At 44.1% G+C, this 21001-nt stretch overlaps 1 protein-coding gene across 4 annotated transcripts in view; it reads left to right on the top strand.

The window, feature by feature from the left end:
* Positions 1-4316, top strand: part of USP12 (ubiquitin specific peptidase 12) — a 92939-nt gene extending 88623 nt beyond the window's left edge. For 3 of the 4 annotated variants that reach the window (XM_035003651.1, XM_035003654.1, XM_035003652.1), the window contains exon 9: positions 1122-4316. In XM_035003651.1, coding sequence (XP_034859542.1) covers positions 1122-1223 — 102 coding nt within the window. In that variant the 3' untranslated portion in view covers positions 1224-4316. The remainder of the gene's footprint in view (positions 1-1121) is intronic. The other variant, XM_035003653.1, reaches the window with a different exon arrangement.
* The last annotated feature ends 16685 nt before the right edge of the window (positions 4317-21001 follow it).

Genomic DNA, 21001 nt, shown 5'->3' on the forward strand with positions numbered 1-21001 from the left:
GTTTATTTTACTCTTCTCTTTTTTCTCCCAGCCTCTCATTCTGTGAATATCACAGGTGATAAATATAGGACAAATGTCGAGGTCTTCAGATTGTAGTCGGATTCCTACTTCTTACTGCCCAACAGCCAATCCCAATGCTTGGTCAGGTGACCTTCAAAATGCTTAGAGTAAAACAAAGAAAAGCTTTCAATAAGAGAGCTAGTTTAAAGAAAATCTTTCATTGTCTAAAAAGAATTATTGAGCTGTAACATACGTACAGAAAGTACACAGATCTTAAGCAACACTTGAATTTTTTACATGTGAGTGTGCACACGCACATGTATGTACGTGCACATACACACACACTCTGTAACCACTCTCCAGATCAAGGTACGGTACATTTTCACACCCTTCAGTAAGCCCCCTTATCCTCTTCCTGGTCAGTCTTCACAGCTTTCCTTCCCTCTCCCCACCGTCCTCTGAACCCACTGTGTTGTGACTTTTATCATTATGATGAATTTTGCCTCTGTTTGACTATAAATGGACTCGTCCAGTAGGACTTCTTTTGTATCTAGCAGTTCATTCTTGTCGCCTGTAGTAGTGGTTCTTTTTTATTGCTGTGTAATTTCCCACTGTAAGAATATAACAAGTTAGAAATTTGCCTTTTCATCCCTTACCGACTCTTCTCGATAAAACTGCCTTGATCACCCTTGTCTAATGCTGGACATATGCACTCATTTTTCTTGGGTGTATGTTAGATGGGACCATATGACATTGCCATTTTCACAGGTCACAAATGGTTGGGAATTGGTGGTTTCATATAGTTCAGGTAATTCTGTTCCCTAGGAATAGAATTGTTGGATCAAAGGGTATTTGTATGTTCAGCCTTAGAAGATGATGCTACACATTTCCCTAAGGTCTCTGTCCCATCCTGCCTTCCTGCCAGCTATGTGTGAGAGCGCTGTTTGCTTCACGTTCTCACCAGTACTTGGCATGATCGGTCTTTTTAATTTGAGCCATTCTCGTTGTGCAGAGCCGTTCTATAAACAAGAAAATGAAAGGCATGATTCTAAGAAATGTGGAAGGCTTTACCGGAACTGAAGAGCTCATTTCTGTACTAATATTTCCATTTTGCCTCACAGAAAATAGATGCACAAGCTATTGAAGAATTCTACGGGTTGACATCCGATATCTCAAAGAACTCTGAGTCTGGCTACATCCTTTTCTATCAGTCTCGGGACTGAGAAGGGACCGTGATGAAGAGAGATACTTTCTGCCTCATTTCTTCTCTGGTTATTTTGGAAAGGATCAAGCACTGATTTTTCAAGGCAAGAGAAATGCAGGAAGCTCAGGGGGCAGTAGCACACTTTGCACACAATAAAGCAAAGACTATGGATTAACACGCTCTTCCTATCATGGTAGTTGATTTATTTGCTCAGGTATCATGCTGTCTGTGCAGTTCCACACAACAAGGAAGTGAAATCAGAGATAGCAGCTCCTCTTGTAAAACAGCCTTCCAGTAATTGACATGCATTTCTCTCTATTAATTGCACCGGTAATGATTTGAACTCCTTGGGGTGCAGGAGAAAGACTAGGAATCCGTGCTAGGTAGTATTGATCATTTAAGGAGATCATACTGAACACACTGCGTAAATTTGCCCGTGTTGAAGATACACAGAAGGAATATTCGGTGGTCTTTTCAAGCGTAAACCAGAACTTCATTTGGGCCCAACACTTGCAGTTGCCTTCCTGATGTAAGAACTAACAGATCGCTAGAATCCAGTGTCAGGAAGACAAATATGTTTTGCTTCTCTGAAGAAGCTTATAATAATATACAGTATATGTATATGTAGGGAACAATTGGTCAAAAGTGGCTTTTTGTTTCCCCAAGGGGAAAGACTGGCTTTGTAATTATAATTTTTTTTTCTTATTTATTTTACTTAAAACTGGTAGAGTCTAAGTATTGTGTGAAGTGCCCATGATTCTGTCAGTAAATTTGAGCATATTTTTAGTAGTTTTTGTCAGTTTAACTAGTCCTTTTGTTTGTTTCTATTTTTAAGGCGAATTTTAAGCTCTATTTTAAATTGTAGGATACCTTAAGAAAAATTTGCAACGAGAGGAGGTAAATATTCTTTTTCAGGAGGAACTGATATCTCTGGCTAAATATTTGTCCTTTTGTTATAGTTTATAAATCAGTTATTCAGCTTTAATTTCAGTACCACAAAAAACTATCCAAAATTCCGTGTCACGGTTGGGACGACAAAGAAGTTGTGGCTCCGTGGTGGTGCATCAGTCTTGAGAAGTCTTAAGCACTCTCACATGTCAGGTTGAGGCCGTGTTTGGAAAATTGGTGTCATAGCAAGTTACATTCTTTTCAAATGTCATTCTTTACCCTGGAGAGAAGTAATGTGTCAGAACCCCAGCAGCCCACGAGGCTCGCCGCGAACCCGACGAGGACGAAGTGTTTGTGACACAGTCCAGGAACACACCGAGCAAGTCCTTTTCTCCCCCCGCCCTCCGCCTTCATCTTTACCAATCTTACTGGAAGAGTGTTCAGAAATTACACTTTGCATTTGTTAAGACTTCCTTCTGTTGGGAGTTTTAAGAATTGATATATGTAATGTAAAACGTATGTGAACCATTGCGGTCGACACTTTTCCACGCATCAGTAAGTTGTCTGACGGTGGCCAAATGTAACGTGCAGGAAATGATTGAATATATATTCAAAATAATAGCGACCAGGCCTTGGATGTTCTTTAAGTCCTTTTAGGCAGTAATTTTTTTTTAATTGCTGTAATTTTCTAAACTTCTTTTACTAGTACTGTTGAATATGAAAAAAAAAAAGAAAAAAATTTTTGTCTGCTGCTATTTATTAACATTTATTATCTGTATCTTTTAGCTCAGGAAATGACTTCACCTATTCGTTCCATGAACTGATCTTTAACAGGGTCATTTGGCTAATCGGGCTGTTTAAGCAGATGCGCTGGGAGAAAATGATGATGTATTTTGACAACTTGCTTTTTAAGATTATAGTCGCTAAAGCCTTACGCTGGCTGGAGTGGGTTTATACAAATTACGTAGCCTGCCCGATGACAACATTGCACAGAGAATCACGACTGAGAATGTGGGGAAGGTCACAGACGTGGAAGTGGATACATTTTTTTATTTTGAGGGCTTAAACCAAATTGTCTTGGAATTCGAGACTGTGTTTCTGCAGCGTTCAGTGCAGAGAGACGCAAAGTGAGGCTGAGTCAGTCTTTACTTGAGTCAGGCCACAGCATGGACGAGAGAGATAGATGAAGTCATTTGCATAGAGGTACAGCATTGGAATACGACGCTGTGTTTGTTTCTACATTTTGCATTTAAGAAAATACAGTAAAAGCAAGGTTAAATTTCATATTAAAGTAAGTTCTAGCATTTTTATTGAGTTCCTTGGTAGTCACACACTGTTCACATCTACACCGTGTTTAATAGTATGATTTGTCAGGGGAGGGACTGGGGTGATGGTTCTCAATTTCCTTTTTACTCTTAGTACAGCTGCATCTACATAAAATGTTTTGAAACTTATCAGAAACTCATTATACTTTAAAAACATAGGGTTAGGGGTGGGGGAAAAAAATGCAGGTATTTAGTAAGAGAAGTGACCCATGTAGAAAGCATTGTGAGGTTGTATGATGGTTGACTGTGATTGAAATGAGGGGCGGGGTTAGGTTGTAAATGGTGGCTGATTGCTCTCTAACCATGTACATGTTTGTTGGGATGGCTGTCCCATATTTTTTGTATATTGGAATAAAAATTTCTATAAATTATCGTAACTGAAAGTAAATATTCTAAATTAAGTCTCACTGCTAAGTCATATGGCTTCTGTCTTGAAAACTTTACCTTTAGAAGATTGCTTAAGACGGGGGCCGTGAGACTTCAGGAAAAGGGAAAAAGAAATGTGTAATATATGGGTCTTGTTGCCTTTAACCATCAGTATCGGGTTTTTTCTTTTCCGTGATGGCAGTAGAAAGACCTCACTTTCATAACATACTACTCTTGATACTTTCTTTAAGGATACTTTTCATTAAAGATTCTCTCATGAGGTATTTAACTGGGAGCCGGGAGGCTAAGGCGCTCAGGTCCTGGCTCTTCAGTGAATTTAACTGTGTGACCTTGGGCAAGTCACTTAACCTCTCTGTGCTTCAGTCTCCCTATCTTGTAAAATGGGAGTAATACCTACCTCACAGGGTTGTTGTGGGGATTAATTAGGTATAATGTCTGTAAAGCATCTAAGGTTCTTGAAGAAGGCGCTATATAAATACAAAATAATATCTATTAAAGTTGGTTTATTTGTGCTTGTGGGGTTTTAAGTGTGTTCTTTCCTTTTTGCGTAAAATGTCTTTGCGAATTAGAAGAAGGGTTGACCCATGAACAACACAGGTTTGGGCTGTGTGGGTCCACTTGTAAGTGGATCTTTTTTGATAATACAGTACTGTGAACGTAGTTTCTCTTAGGATTTTTCTTTTTTCTTTTTTTTAAGATTTTATTTATTTATTTGACAGAGAGAGAGACACAGCGAGAGAGGGAACACAAGCAGGGGCAGTGGGAGAGGGAGAAGCAGGCTTCCCACCGAGCGGGGAGCCCGATACGGGGCTTGATCCCAGGACCCTGGGATCATGACCTGAGCTGAAGGCAGACGCTTAACGACTGAGCCACCCAGGCGCCCCTCTCTTAGGATTTTTCTTAACATTCTCTTTTCTCTAGCTTTATTGTCAGAACACAGTATATAAAACATAGACACACTGTGTGTTAATGGCCTGCTTATGTTATCGGTAAGCCTTCAGGACAACAGTAGGCTCTTAATGGTTACATTTTGGGGAGTCAAACATTAGATGAGGTGTTTTTGACTGCCCAGACACGGTGCCCCTTACCCCTGGGTTGTTGCAGTTCAACTGGATACGCTCGGGCAACTGCCGTACTGCTTTGGCTGCGAATTTACCACTTCTGTTATCCAGAGATTGTCCCAGAACAGCATTCCGTGTGTACCCCAGCACCTGCAATCCCATGCCCGCATGGGATCATCTCGTACCTTGCATCTGTCTTTACATAGCACTGTCTTTGAAAATGTAAATTTAGGATCATAGAATCTTAGAGGGGCAGATATGTTAGAAGGCATTATTTTTAGCGCTCCTTGTCCCTTCCAGCCTAGTGAATTGCTCCAGTGAAATCTGTAACTTGGGGGTATTCCCCCTGTGCTGGAGTGCTTGAAGCCCTGCTCCCCTGCGGAGTGACTCAGTAAGTAGTTGCTAATACCGCCTTCGTTCGTAATCCACCTTCCTCACTCTTGGGAGACTGGCCTGGAAACACTCTTGCGCAGTCATCTCTCTGAAGGAGCGTTCTTACACTCCGTGCAGAACAGGTGAACTAGACTGTCACTGGGGACCTAAGACGGCATTGTCTCGTTCAAACATCTCTATCACACGCCTCGTGTTGAAATTTTAATAAATGAAATTCTCTGTACTCGAGAGAGCTTCTTGGGAACTGTTGCAAAGCTGAGACTGCCCTTCCCTTGATTTTCAAGTTCCCTTGTTACCCGGTACATGTTTCTCTTCTTTTGAAGCTTTTTTTTTTTTTTTTTAACCTTTGTTCATTTATGTTTTCTATGATAACATACTACCTTTTTTATTTCCAGAGCTGCTAAACATCATTTGTTGGTTGATGGCATGATAGGCCCTATGCTCGGCATTTTACTTTTTCCTTTTTAATGCTGATCTTGACTTTGACCTCTTGAATGTGTGATATCCTCATTTTACAAGAAGAAACTAAAACTCTTAAGAGGTTGAGTCATTTTCCCAAAGTCACTCAGCTGGGACGTAGTAGATCCCAAGTTTCAAGTAGGTAGAACTTCATTGCCCAGCCCTTCACTGTGGCTGTCATTATCAAAGTATTGTGGAAAATACACATGACACACAGTTTGCCATTTTAACCATTTTTAAGTGTGCAGTGGAGTGACATTAAGCACATTTGCAATGTACAACTCTCACCACTGTTGATTCCTAGGATTTTTCATCTTTCCAAACAGAAACTCTGTACCCATTATATAATAACTTCCCATTTCCTCCCCTTCCCCGGCTCCTAGTAATCCCTTTTCTGCTTTGTGTCTTTATGACTTTGACTGCTCTAGGTAACTCATATAAGTGGAATCCTACAGTATTTGTACTCTTGCGTCTGGCTTATTGCGCTGACAACATTTTTAAGCTTCATTCATGTTGAGGCACGGGTCAGCATCTCCTTCCTCGTTAGGACTCGGTGATATTCCACTGCATGGATATGCCACATTTTTATCCATTCATCTCTTGATGGACATTTGAGTGGTTTCCACTTTTGAGCCTTTGTGAGGAACGCCACTATGAGCACGTACAAATATCTGTGTCCTTGACTTCAGTTCTTTTAGGTATATACAAGAGATTGCTGGATCATGTGGTAATTCTGTTTTAACTTTTTTTTTTTTTTTAAGATTTTATTTATTTGAGAGGGAGGGAGGGAGGGCAAGAGAGAGAGAAATTGAGAGAACAAGTGGGAGGAGGGGCAGAGGGAGAAGCAGACTCCCCGAGGAGCAGGGAGCCTGATGCGGGACTCGATCCCAGGACCCCGAGATCATGACCTGAGCCGAAGGTAGACGCTTAACTGACTAAGCCACCCAGACGCCCCTGTTTTAACTTTTTAAGGACCTGTTTTCTGTACTCCTCTACATTCCCCACCAGTGATTCACCAGCACTGCAGTTTCTGTATGTCCCTGCCAGCGATTGTTACCTTTTGTGCAGTGTTCTTGGTAGTGGCCATCCCAGCTGGTGTGAGGTGATCTCACTGTGGTTTCGATTTGCATTTCCCTGACGAAGAGTGATGTTGAGCATCATTTCCTGGGCTCCATGGCCATTTGTATAACTTCTTTGGAGAAATGTCTATTCGAGCTCTTTGTCTATTTTTTAAATTGGGTTGTTTCTTTGTAGGGGTTCTTTATAAGTGCTGAATATTAATCCCTTTTCAGAGAGAGATTTTCTCCCATTTCTTTTCACTCTTACAGATCGTATCCTTTGATGCACAGAAGTTTTTAATTTTTATGTAGTCCAGTTGACCAGTTTTTTTCTTCCGTTGCCTTTGGTGTCATATCTAAGAAATCACTACCAAATCCACTGCCATGAAACTTCCCCTCTGTGTTTTCTAGTAAAAGTTTTGGAGTTTTAGCTCTTAACATTTAGGTCTTTGATCTATTTTGAGTTAATTTTTCAATGTGGTGTTAGGTAAGGGTCCCACTTCATTGTCTTGCGTGTGGATATCCAGTTTTCCCAGCACTACTTGTTGAAAAGACTGTTCTTTCCCCATTGAATGATCTTGGCATTTTTATCAAAAATCCATTGGCCATATATGTGAGGGTTTATTTCTGGGCTCTATTTTGTTCCACTGGTCAGTATGTCTGTTTTTAGGCCACTACGACACTGTTTTTATTACTGTAGTAAGTTTTGAAATCAGGAAGTATGAGGCCTCTAACTTTGTTGTTCTTTTTCAAGATTGTTTTGGCTGTTTGGGGTCCCATGAAATTTCCTATGAATTTGGGGATTTTTCAAAAAATTTGTGCAAAAGTTGCTGTTGAGATTTTGAGAGGGATTGCATTGACAATGTCTTCCACGAACACAAGAATGTCTTCTGTTTATTTGTGTTGCCTTTCATTTCTTTAAGCAATATTTTATTTATAGTTTTCAATGTAATAATCTTTCACCTCCTTGGTTAAGTTTATTCCAAATTATTTTATTGTTTTGATGGTATTATAAATGGATTGTTCTCTTAATTTTCTTTGTCGGATTGTTCATTGTTAGTGTATAGAAATGCAACTGATTTTTGTATATTGATTTTATGTCTTGCAATGTTGCTGAATTTGTTTGTTTTGACAGTTTTGGGGGAAATCTTTAGGGTTTTCTACATCTAAGATCACGTCATTTGCAAATAGATAATTTTACTTCATCTTTTTCAAATTTGTATGCCTTGTTCCTGATCTTAGAGAAAAAGCTTTCAACCTTGCACCACTGGGTGTGATGGTAGCTGTGCGTTTCTCATGTATGGCCTTCATGTGGAGGAAGTTTCTCTCTTTTCTCTAGTTTGAGTGTTTGTATCAAGAAAGGGTATTGTGGGCGCCTGGGTGGCTCAGTCGGTTAAGTGACTGCCTTCGGCTCAGGTCATGATCCTGGAGTCCCTGGATTGAGTCCCGCATCGGGCTCCCCGCTCGGCGGGGAGTCTGCTTCTCCCTCTGACCCTCCCCCCTCTCATGTGCTCTCTCTCATTCTCTCTCTCTCAAATAAATAAATAAAATCTTTAAAAAAAAAAAAGTATTGAGTTTTGTGAAATGACTTTTTCTGTATCATTGAGATGATCCTGTGGGGTTTGTTTTTTTTTTGTTTTTTGCTTTGTATTATAGTGATTTTCGTATGTTGAACAATCCTTGCATTTTGGGAGTAAATCCCATGTGGTCTTGGTATACAATCCCTGTAATATGCTGCTGAATTCGCTTTGTCAGTACTTTGTACATGATTTTTACATGAATGTTTTAAGGGATACTGGTCTGTAGTTTTTAAAATTATCTTGGGCTTGGGCATCAGGGTAATGCTGGCCTCACAGAATGAGTTAGGAAGTATTCCATCCTTTTCAACTTTTTGGAAGAGTTGGAGAATATCAAAGATTTTTCCAAATAATCAATACTTACATGCTCACTGTACGTCGTTATGTAGGTCATTAAGAAGGGTGAAGGTGTAGTCTTTGCCCTTAAGGAATCCGCCACCTAGGAAGGAGTCAAAGGAAACAGCTTGCTAGGAAAGTCTGCTGTATGCTTCAACATATACACAACTGTACAGAACAGGTGGAGAAAAATTGAGTAGAAAGGTATTAACGTCCACACAGATGCAGTCAGATTGCTAGGCCCACAGAGAGATCGGGAAATCAAAAACAGTCAAAGGGATTGGAGATACTAAGTGTAATGAGAAATTAAGAATATTAACTCATAATACTCTTCAGTAATAGAATTTCTAAGGCTGACTCAAATACTTATTTTCCCTCCTTGTTCCCTAAGGAGAGGCTCTAACTTACAGGAATTCACCCAGGCAGCTACTATGGGACTGATTCCCTGAGGAAACCAGCTTATGCTATTCTGCATCATATGGTGCTTATTATATTTCACCTTAAAAATTGGTTCCTTTTTTGAATTTCCTCACCTGTTGTGATTTGCCCCATAATTAAACCCTGACATTAAGACTTAGTTAAAACTTCCTACCTCCTAATTGTTTTCAAATAAGCAAAATTCTGTTTTAAGTTCAAGAAAAATGGTCCCACTCTACTGATTTGATGAGTCATTCCCAAATCTGGGTGATGAGCAGAATCACTGGGGAGTTGTACAGATACTCAGATGCCTGAGACCCATCCCCAGCGATTTTGATTCTCTGGGGAGGAGAAATCTAGTTCTGGAAAGTTCACAGGTGATTCTAATCATCCGGGTTCGGGACTCGCTGGGGTAGAACTCTTCTCAAGTTCTGTATCATTTTTCTGTAAGGTCACTGCCAATCTGGAGTTGACCTGGAGCATTATCAAAAAACCAAATTACTTAAGGAATGGTTATGGGCAATTGAAGGGGTGGGGATGGGACATTTGTCTTTACAGCATTTGAAAGGTTGCCATCTGGAGGATGTTTTGCTGTTGTGGCTCAAGTGGGACAGAGAAGTGGAAAGGGCAGAGGCCATATTAATGTACAAGGAAAAGCCTGGTTGTTCAGCAGTGAGCAACCGACAAGCTAAGAAATGAAGAGTCAAGCTTTTACTGCCATTGCCTGTTTGTAGGTGGGGCTCTTAGCTGGCTAGGAGGCTGGGCCAGAGAACCCTGTGCTCCCAGATGAGGCAGGGAGACGGGGGATGAGCAGCTAGCCGGGTTTTGTATTCCAGGGCTCATACTCAGTTCTGTATCCACACGTAGTTGGACATAGGGTGCTATGATTTACTGCGGGGAGAATTCAGGTTGCCACTCATCGTTAGGATGGAAAGCAGCCCGTCCCCAGTTGCTAGCTTGAAAGGAGGGAGGTGGGTTGAATAAAACACCAGTCTGGAGATTTCAAACGTGGCAGTTGTGGAATTCATTCTGCCTTCAGTTGGAGCAGGCAGGATGCCTTGGGCGAATCTACCCTCATAAATCCAGCGCTTCCCACTATCTCTCCAAACGCTTTCTTTTGAAGAACCTTCAGGTCCTTTGGATTTAGGGACCTCTGAATTGTGGCTGACGTTAACAGAAGACATGTTCAAAACGGACTGAGGTGTGACCTGCTCACCTTCCGTGAGGGACATCCTGCTTGCCCAACAAATCCGGGAAATCGCGTGTTAGGTCATTTTTAAGTAAAACTGCAGAAGAGCCGAGTACAATCTTGATTTTACTATACTCAGCCATGTCATTACAAAGTCTTTCTCCACCGTCTGCAAGGCCCAGAAACAAGACAGTAAAATCATGCTGTCTGTGCACAGTTCGGGACAAATGCAATGATTTTGTTGTTTTTAACTGAAACTTGTTTGCCGGGAGCCTTTCCCTTCAGGTAGAAACCATTTTCCAAACAGTGTTTATTTTCAGCTGCAGAAACGAACATTTTCTTGGCTGGACTTCTATGGCTAGTTTTGTTTAACCTGCCAGAGTTTTTGCACGGATTTTAAGGAAAAAAACAGGGACGATAGAATGATGAGGAAGGTAAATTTGCAAAATTGCATGTCAGTGGGTTAGATTATTAGATGTAATAATGGAAGCTTCAGAAAATATAACTATAGGTAAGCCCCCTTACCTTTTTTCCCCAGTGTTACATAGAGTTATCATTCTAAAAGTCTTACCAGTTGTTGCACTCTGTTCAACAGATGTATTTTTAAATTCCTGTCATGAACACAGTAGGGGCAGCATAGTATCTGATTTCTGTACGTCATCTATGCTCTGTATACTCTATATACAGCTAGTGATTAGAACTGGTGTGAAATTACATTACTGAATGCAAAGCTAGTTACAAACTGGGATCGGGTTTATGATCCTCTGCCAAAGCAGGCAGGGGTGGGGAGATTTATACTCCCAGAACATACTGCTGGCTGTGGTGTGGAAGGAGCTAGAGTGGTTGTGATGAGGCCTCAGGGGGACAAGACTTGGCATTAAGTTAGCTGGCGGGGGACGAGGGCAGAGGCATGTCAGGGAGGACTCTTAGCCCGCACAACGGGGAGGAGAGGAGCCTCTTGCTGGGAGCCCACGAAGAGGACCAGGCTTGGGGGTCAGGTCACGGTGCTCCATGGTATGGAGGTACCCCAATTTTACAAGCAATTGCCCTTAACAGACGGACATTGCCCGGCAGGGTGGGCAGGCCCGGCCGCGGAGGTGTGTGCGCCACGAGGAATTCTCGTGCTCAGGCTGTCCCCCACGTGCCACATGTAAAAGCTGTGACTTCAGAAGTTAAGATTTGGTAAAAAGCTGAAATGCCTGTTGTACTTCGGAGGTAATTACTCTATTTGGGTGAACTCACCGAATGTCTCCCAGAGTCCGCAGTAATTCTGAGGCATTTAATAACCGAGGACAGACTGATAAAATGTGCAGCCTCATTTGAAGAATGCTGGGTGCCTTTTGAAAGCTTTTACTGGAAATAATTGTATCATTTGCTCTGGCATTAAAAAAGCTTCCTTTCTTTTATGGACAGTTGATACATTTTAAGGACCCTGGAGACGCCTGAGGATAAGAAAGAAAAAAAAAATGCAGCTGACGGGCAACTTGAAAACTTTGGGAAGGAAGTTTTGCGAAGTGAATGTGATGCTGGAGAGTTGAAAGCCCGGTCCCGAGAGGTCTGAAGAAACCCCCCGCAGGCGGCTGCTGGCCTCTGTGGGAGGCAGAGGGTGCAGTCCTGTTGGGAGGTGGGAGGGCTCTCCAGGAGGATCTCCGCAAGGGTCTCTGGCAGACGTCTCTTGTGTCTTTCCCAGCACCAGTCGGGGCCTGAACGGTTGCTCGCTCGGGGACCCTGATGTCTCCTGCCTGCCTTGCGTGTCACGTCCTCACACGCGCTCCCAACAGCGAGCCAATCCTTCCAGACTCAGGACCTCGAGCAAGTGATGCAGCGCCCTGAGCCCACATTCCTCATTCGTAAAACAGCAGAAGTAATGGTATCATGTAGGAATGTCGTGAAGGGGCTCGAGGTACACTTGGTACGCTTCAGGCAACAGCTGCTCGAATAGCATTGTCTAGAAACTTGGGCTGAAACCCCGCACTGATTTCTTTCTTTCTTTAAGATTTTACTTAGTTATTTGAGAGAGAGAGACCCACAGCGAGAGCAGGAACACAAGCAGGGGGAGCGGGAGAGGGAGAAGCAGGCCTCCCCGCCGAGCAGGGAGCCCGATGTGGGACTCGATCCCAGGACCCCAGGACCATGACCTGAGCCAAGGGCAGACGCTGAACCGACTGAGCCCCCCAGGCGCCCCCTGCACTGATTTCTTAGGTACTTAATGACCTAGGGGGAGGAGGCATTATGGGAAAAGCATCGTATCCATTGTTGCAAGGGACGTAAAGATGACAAAGACACGGCTTCTGTTCTCATGGAGCTTACAGTGTAGAACGTAAGTTCTTTAAAAAAAAAACAAAACGAAATGTAAGTAAAATGTTCAGAAGGAGTTTAGCGGTCGCATAGTGTGGTTAAGAGCGCAGGTTCTGGAAGCAGACCACCTCAGAGCCCAGCCCCACCACTGCCTGTGTTCGCTTGAGCAAACTCCTGTGCTTCAGGCCCCGTCTATAACATAGAGAAATTTTGTGGGTGTCTACTTAGTGCATAGTGTGACGATGATTCAGGGAGTGAGGATTCCTTTGAAGGTGCTCAATAAATGTTAGCAATGATGTATTTATTCAGTGCATATTTTTTGAATGTCTACTACTATGTGCCAGTTGCTGAGAAGACAAAGTTGAACGAGACTTTGTATATTCAGGTCGGCGAAGGAAACAAGACAAATCAATAATTGATTGCAGTGATATGGAGTGTTGAGAGCCATAATGGGAACATAAATAAGATAATGTGGGAACACAGAGGAAGAGCATCTAAATCGGATTGCTGGGCAGGGAAGGCCTCCCGGAGGAAATGCTACTTGAACGGAGCTTTCAAGAAGGAAGGTTATTCGGATCCAGGAAAGGAGAGAGGGGGAAGCATCAGGTTTAAAGAAACAGGCTGTGGGAGGGCACCACGGAAGGGCATTGCGTATTTGGGCAGTGTGGGTTTCATGTGGCTACAGCAGACTACATTTGGCAACATGGAGCAAGAAAGGTAGAGTTCTAAATCCAAAAGGCCTGTTATTAAGCTAATAAGTTTGGGTTTTATGAAAGTAGACATAGGGGACTTCTGAAGTATTTCAAGTAGATGACTAATTTCTCAGAATGACGTTTTGGGAAGATCCTTTTAGTTGCAGTGTGGAAGTAAATTGGAAGGGGAAGACCAGTGAGAAGCTTGTAGTAGTCCTATCAAGAAGGCAGGAGCGCCTAGACAAGGTGGCGTCAGGAATGGAGGTGGGGGCACTGGGACACAAGATACTGAGGTAGAACCTAAAGGACCTGCTGGAAGAATTAGCTGGGGAAGTCGGCATGGGGAAGGGTTCTGCTTGGGCCCCTGGGGGTTGGTGTTCTCCAGGGTTCTCTTCTAGGTTATTTGCCCCCTTCTCTTCACACTTCTGGACAGTGTCAGTCATCACCTGATGCCAGTGACTACCAGAGCCTCACCTCTAGCCCAGGTGCCTCCTGGGCAGCTCCACCAAGGTGTTACACAGACACCTCAAACTCAATGCACAGAATGGCAGCTGGGATCCAAGAGAGCAGGGCGAAAGCTCACGGCGTTGTAATGATCTCTCCTCGGAAGTCACCTAGCATTGCTTCAGCCTTACAGCATTGGTTGAGTCGGCCCCACAGCGTCACCCAGATGGAAAGGAAGCGGACATAAATCCCATCACGTGGTGGGAGGTGTGTCAGCGTCACACCCCAGGAAGAGCAGGTGGGATGGGAGATACTGTGGCCATCTTCGGGAAATCCTGTCTGCCAGAGTCAATCTCCCGTTTCTTCTCTGTTTGGCTTTGCTGAGGAGAGCTGTCGTCTAGAGAGCATATTTATTGAGTAGAAACATTTTGGTTATGCCCCGCATAGATGTTCAAGGTGCAGAGGAAAGAGCGAAAGAGCAGAAGGGAGTTTTGGGCCTGGAGATGCCAATAGGGAAAGGTGTTGGGAGCAGGTCACATCATGTAGGGGGAGTTCACAGCCACAGGGATTAGTCTTCCCATGGATACGTGTCTGGGTCTGATGCTGCTGTGAGCACATGACAAAGAAGCAGGGAGAGGATGTGTGTCTTGTACACAGCGAGCAGCACCATAGTCACACCCCTTCTGCAGTCTGTGTAGACAGAACGCTGACCGATGGAGCCCCTTTGCCCTATGACAGTCCGCCATGAACTGCTGAGTGTGGGGACAGCAGGCTAAGGATGCATCAGAATGTGAACAAAGAAGCTTTGGTTTGGAGGTAATATCTGTCATCTTTTGGCGTCAAAGTATTGAATAAAATCAGCCAACACGTTAGTTGCCGAAGTTATGAATCCGTGCCTTTTCAAAGACCTAGTGCTCCAATAAGTAGAATTTCTTCAACTCAAGATATACGAGAGAGAAACCAAGCACAGGTGGTTAGGCATTTAAAAATAAAACAGAAGATTGAAAACAGGTTTATTAGTAAGGGTTCTATTATGGTTAAGAGAAAAACATGTCAGCTTCCTTGAAGGAGAGTGTTACTCAGACACTGGACAGATACTTAAACCGAAGCAGGGGTCATTCATTCATTGCTTCATTCAAGAAATATGGTTAAGCAGGTAATGTGTGCTCAGCATTATTCCAAGCAATAAAGAAGTGAATGAGACTGGCTGTCTTCAAGGAATTTATGCTCTACTGGGGGCAAACAAGACAGAGCATTAGATACCGCGATGTGTGGGAAGGAAATGGACGGGGCCGTGTGCTACAGTGACTGAACTGGGGTGGCCTGCCATAGGTGGGGTGACAGGCAAGGCCTCTCTGAGGAGCTGAACTTGAAGGGTGAGAAAGAGTCAGCTATGCCAAGTGCTGGGTGGAGAGCATCCCAACCCCTGTGGTGGCCGGCAAACACACAAGCCCTGAAATGGCAACAAGTTTGCGGTGCAGGACGAGGTCATGCGGCTGATTCATTGGGAATCCTAATTCTAATCCTAAAGCCACGATTGGCTTTACTGCTGTGTTTAAACAGCGAGGTTTTTTTTGCGGAGCACGAAAGTTTGACTAGTCACTAGGTGGGGATTTAAAAAATGACCTAAAAATTATTACATCTGTTTTCCGTGCACATCGTAGAATCTTTGGTGTATGGAATGAAGGAGGAAATGAAACAGCCAGCTAGTTTTCTCAATGCCGTTCACTGGGTAAAATGTCTTTTCCCCATTAAGTTGATAAAACACAGTCTCTGTCACGTACTGAAATCCCACACGAATCTGTGGCTCCTTGGGGCCCTGTCTTCAGTTTCATCCATCTGCCTGTCTGGCCCTGATCCCAGGACCATCCTGATGGAATCGCCGTGCTCCTCGGTCTCAGCGGCACCTTCTTGAAAACTAGTATAGACTACCATATAGCAGTGCTTAGCGTTTGGGGTTTTTGATAGGTTGTCATAGAACACTATTAGCATCCCACGGAATGCGTGTGTTCCCTGGATCTCAGTTTGAGAAATACTAACCTTGTACTGTCTTGCTTCGGAAAGGACTGGCAGGCCTGGAGTTGGCTCTGGAAGAAGCCACATTTGCACAACATTTACACGTGTCAGACATTGTACAGCATGCTTTTGGGTGTATCATCTCCTTTAATCCTTACCTCTACCCTTTGGAGTAGCTATTACGGCTTCTGTTTTACCAGGAAGGGTCTATGAGGTTAAGGGGCTGTGTTCTAAAGGATGTCTAATAGATACCAAGCAGTGGGCCAAGTGCTCTGGATGGAAAGACACTTCTGCCCATATCCTACTGCAGTCAAATCGGACTGCTTGATGGACCCCCAAACACTAAAAATAATAGCTGATGTTTGTGGAGCACTTCTATGTGCGAGAATCGGGCCTCGCCCTCCACATGCATTATCTCATCCTACCCTCCCACCGCGGGATGGTTTTCTCCTGTGGGAACTCCAGCTTGTCCATAAGTGGCGTGGAAGATAGTGTAGCCAGCTTGAAGGGAGGCAGATTACTTCTCATTTTGCAGGTGAGGAAATGAGGATGGGGACGGTTAATGCACTCACTGGCAGAGTCACAGTGCTCACGAAGTGGCGAGGCTGAGATTTGGACCCAGGAGAAGCAGGTTTGGAGTCCATCCATGGTACAGTGGGCCATCCCCTGAGTCCTGAGCTTTTCCGCTTTGGGGCCTCCGTTTCTCTTTCGAGGGCTATCTGGAACCCCAGCCGCTTCATGAGACCTCACTGATGGCTCAGCTGGACGAAATTGCTTTCTTTCATCTTCCCTGACCTGCTGTACTTGGTAATTGGGCTAGCCTGGCTACTGGATTTCAGCCTCCCCAAGGGCTGGGGCCACATCTGGCTCATCCCTGGCCACACGTGGCACAATGCCCCGCAGACAGACGGATATGTATTGAATGTTTTGAGCTGACGCTCTCAAGGGGCCAAACCCAAGACCTTGTATAGGGAGGATAGCTGGGCAAAAGTCGGAGCCCATCATCCCCGACAGACGACAAGTCCTCTCCTGCGATACTCCTAGTAAGTGGTGCAGAAAAGAGTATGAGGCCCAAAGGCAAACAGAACCGATTTGAAAATTGCTTCCACCACGTAGAAACTATGTGCTCCCTGCAGCTCGGTTTCCTCACTTGGGAATCGTTGTGAGATTTATACAATGCAATAAATACAAAAAGTCCCAGGGAATGCCATCTCCGTCTCCAACTCCCTCATTTACTCAACAAATATTTATGGACCTCCCATGAAGCTCGAGGCACTGTGCTAACCATTATATTTATCAGTTGTTTCTATGGAATAGTATTTCAGGGTTCAGGCTGGGAGTACCCCAAGAGTGGATCATATCCCCAACACTCTGCTCCTCGTTGACCCTGACTGTGGAAGCCTCATTGTCCAGTTTACAAGGTGATGTTACCTTCATAAGCAATGTGCGATTTTATCAAAGTTCTACATGAGCTGGTGTTCGGGTAACTCAGCTCAGCTCTTTGGTTTCCTCACAATTGTTATGGAACCCAGAGCTGGTGCAGCCAACCCTGAGATGAATCCAAACAGGGCTGTCAATCTGGGGGTGTGGAGAGTGAAGGGAGGCCTCTCCCCACAAGCTCTTCTAGGGTAATGCTATGGATTCTTTATCCCTCAGGAGTTACTTCTGCAATTAGAAGGGCTCTCCGTTTCGATATTTTATGCACCTAATTCCACGCATGAGGTGGTCAGACCCAGGCCTTGCAATAAGTCTCCAAAATCAGGGCCAGAGTGAGTTTAATGGGGAAGGTTACTGTTTTCTCAAGGATTAAAAGAAGCAAAGAGGATGGGTTATTACATAATCAATAACATTGGCCCCTTGATTAAAAACACAAATGTGATTTATCTCCAAATTATCCTCTAGTTTGTTGTTCTCCAAAATTAGATTACAATAACAAATGTGTTGAGCTTCTTGAACAGAAAGTTATTCTCATGTCAACAGCCTCCGGGGGAACAGTCTTCCCAGCCCAGATTTTCTATGGATGGAATTTTGGGGAAAAAAAGCCCTTCGAATCCGAACATTTGAACCACGGTTCTTGACAGCATGGCCTAATGGGGAAAGCCTGGACTTCGGAATCAGATAAACCTGGATGGAAGTTCTGGCTTCCTTACTGACCCAGCTGTGTGAGTTTTGTTCGACTTCACCTTTCGGAGTCTGTCTTCTTGGCTAAAAAATAAAATAAAACACTTAAAAAGGGGAATAACAATATCTACCTTACAGGATTGTTTTTAGGTTTCAGATACTGTATATGAATGTACATGACATAGTATCTGGCACGTACCAGGCCCACGGTCTAGGGTGAGACTACAAGTGCTTAGTAGAATACAGATTAAAAGACTAAATTGGTTCCAGGATCCGAGGGCTCTGTCTCCATCTTAGAAAGAGAGAAACACTTAGCCCGTGGTTCTCAACTCCGGCAGCTCAGAATCTCCTGGGGAGCTTCTAAGAAAGGCCACTGCCCTGGTCTTGCCTCCAAAGATTTTGCTTCTAATTGATTTGAGCTGAGGCGGGGTGTCAGGATGCCCTGCAGTGCCACGGCTGAGAACCCTGCCTGCGTCCTCACCAGCTAGGGCTGGCAGACCACACGCTGGGAAGCCTCGCAGAGATGTCTATCAGGGAGCTGGCCTTTGGCCTCCCAAGTTCAGAAACCCTCTTGTTAGACCTTCAAGGTGAACGGACTCAGACACATGCTGAAAAGGAAATGGAGAGGCTTTTAATTTATAATTAAAAATATACCTGCCAAACAGACCAAGTACGTGCATTGGCCTGAACAGCGTATTCTCCCTGTAAGCAGACTCCAAAGGAAGCCAAATGATGGAGAAATGACTCAGAGCAGAGGAAGTGGTTACACAGTTTAAATGGTGCCTGGCATCTGGCCTGATGGCCCAGCAAGGGCATGTGCCCTTCAGGCAGGCTGGTGGCGCTATCTTCCCACGTGGCCCCTTCTCACCCGTGAATGGGGTTTACGGGCACGTCCAGGGTTTGCTGCTGGAACAACCCTTTCTGTGGGCTTCAGGGTCTCCCCTGCATGCCACCATCCTCAGGTCATTGCGAAGTGGGCCCCGTAATGTGAGAGCAGTAGAACTAGTTCACATCTACATCTAACAAACTGACTTGCCAATGCACCAGAGAGCAGGGTGTGAACCTCAGCTACGGTCTGATGAAAGCGAGGGTCATAAACATGCGTGGGAATGCCCCAGAGGAAAGGATTTTGGCTTTGACCTTCATCCTTCTCATTCCACAGGAGGATTTGAAAGCTGTAGCTAAAACGCCTGCAGGATCATAAACATCTGACGTTGCTTTTAGAGCCCATTACGGATCCCACAGTTGCTCGCCAGTAGGGAGAGGGTCTCAGTGAACGATGGAATGGGGAGTGTGGTTGGGTCCATAGCCAAGGCCAACACCCCCATTAGCATGGGGGTGACAAATGGGAAGAACAACAGGGCGGTTGAGACGTCTGGGTTTGGTATAAAATGTTACCGGGTGAAGAAAGCAAGAGTCAAAAGTTAGGGTCACTCTGGACTCAGAAGTCAAAATACCTGTAGGGAATAATTTATTCAGAATTGAAAATCACTGTTCAGTCATTCTTACCAGAGAGTGAGAACTGTGTTCAGTTTATTAACTGATGGTATGGAATAATTACATTTATCAAAACCTAACTTTCATCACGGCTGTAAACTTAATTCCTGTTCCTTCACATGTTATTTCTTTGGCCAGGAGAGGCAGAAGGAAATTTCTTGCCCGGGTTCTGTTTGGATCCTTGTTTCACTGAGCTGACCTAATTTTGCTTTGCCCATTCTCTTGGGTGGGGTCCACACTGGTTTCCATCAGAGTGGCCATGTGCTGGCGCCAGGACTTTTACACTGCAGAACAGGTTTTATTTTCCTCCCTCCTCTAAGTCGACTCACCAGGCCCGATGAACATGGCGGCCCTCCAGCTCACCCGCACCCCTTTGAGTTGAGTGGTGTCTGTTCCTAAACCAGTTTATGTCCACAGTACATGTTATAGTAATTAAGTGACTTACTTACCTACTATGTCAATCAACTTAATATTATGTAAACCAATACGATGAGTGTGAAAAGAAAAGGTTATTTCTTTGAGAACTAAGTGAAATTATTTGGAAAGAGTCAATAAAGGCAAATTGACTTAAAGATTTGCTTTAAGTGTGGGGAGATTAGGGGAAAATGAGAAGAATATGGAAGAATTCTGTACTGGAAGTCCATTTAAGACTCTAAGATTTCATGCCACTCTAAAGAAGTTGAAATTTAAAATTGTGGATAACACATTATAGGTATGATTTATGCAAAAAAGAGACAGCAAGGATCCCCAGTGAGGGCACCAGGCTCAAAGAAAAGACTTTGGCCCTATGTCAAAATATTGGCAAACTGGGGTGCCTGGCTGGCTCAGTTGATAGAACACGTGACTCTTGATCTTGGGGTTCAGTTCGAGCCCCATGTGAGCATAGAGCTTACTTTAAAGAAATAAATATGATATATGTGTTTTAAGCTAAAATGCTTTAAGTATATAATATATATTTTTATCCTTGATTCATCATTTAACATATATTATTGAGTGCCTACTGTGTGTCAGAATTCTAGGTTCTGAGAATGCAGAAATGAATAAGGCCGACAAAGTCCCTGCCGTCAGATGGACATTCTGGTGAAGGAGACAGTGGAGGATGGCGTCTAGTACGCTGTATATAATGTAAACCACCATGCACATGTGTGAACTCAGGGTAAGCAGACTCATGATGGGGTGGACAGGCAGTCACAGGACAAGCCTTGCCAGTGAGGAAACAGAGTGGAGATGCAGCTCTGTGGGCAGAGGGGAGCCATGTGGAGATCTAGGGGAGACTCTCTGGGGTGGAGGGGCCAATGAGGCTGAGACCCCAAGCCAGGACTGAGCTGGTATTTAAGGAACGCAAGAAGGAGCAGGTTGGAAGGCAAGAGCCAAAGGGTAAAGTGAGCCCTAGGGTCATCCAGGGCATGGGGAGCCTGGGAAAGACTTTGGATCGGGCCCTGAAAATGAGAAGAAGCCAATGGGGGCTTCTGAGAAGGGAACTGGCCAGGTCTGATTGCTATGTTTAAAAGGTCACCCTGCTGCTGTCTGAAGAGAATTGACGATGAGGGGCAAGAGTGGAAGCGAAAAGCCGCAAACGGGACAGACAAGGAAGAGTCAGCGATGTGGGAGGGGACCAGTGGAGAGGCGCTCCCAGAAA

This window comes from Mirounga leonina, unplaced genomic scaffold (genome assembly GCF_011800145.1).
Source record: "Mirounga leonina isolate KUSES-001 unplaced genomic scaffold, KU_Mleo_1.0 Mir_127, whole genome shotgun sequence".
In the NCBI taxonomy this organism is placed as follows: domain Eukaryota; kingdom Metazoa; phylum Chordata; class Mammalia; order Carnivora; family Phocidae; genus Mirounga; species Mirounga leonina.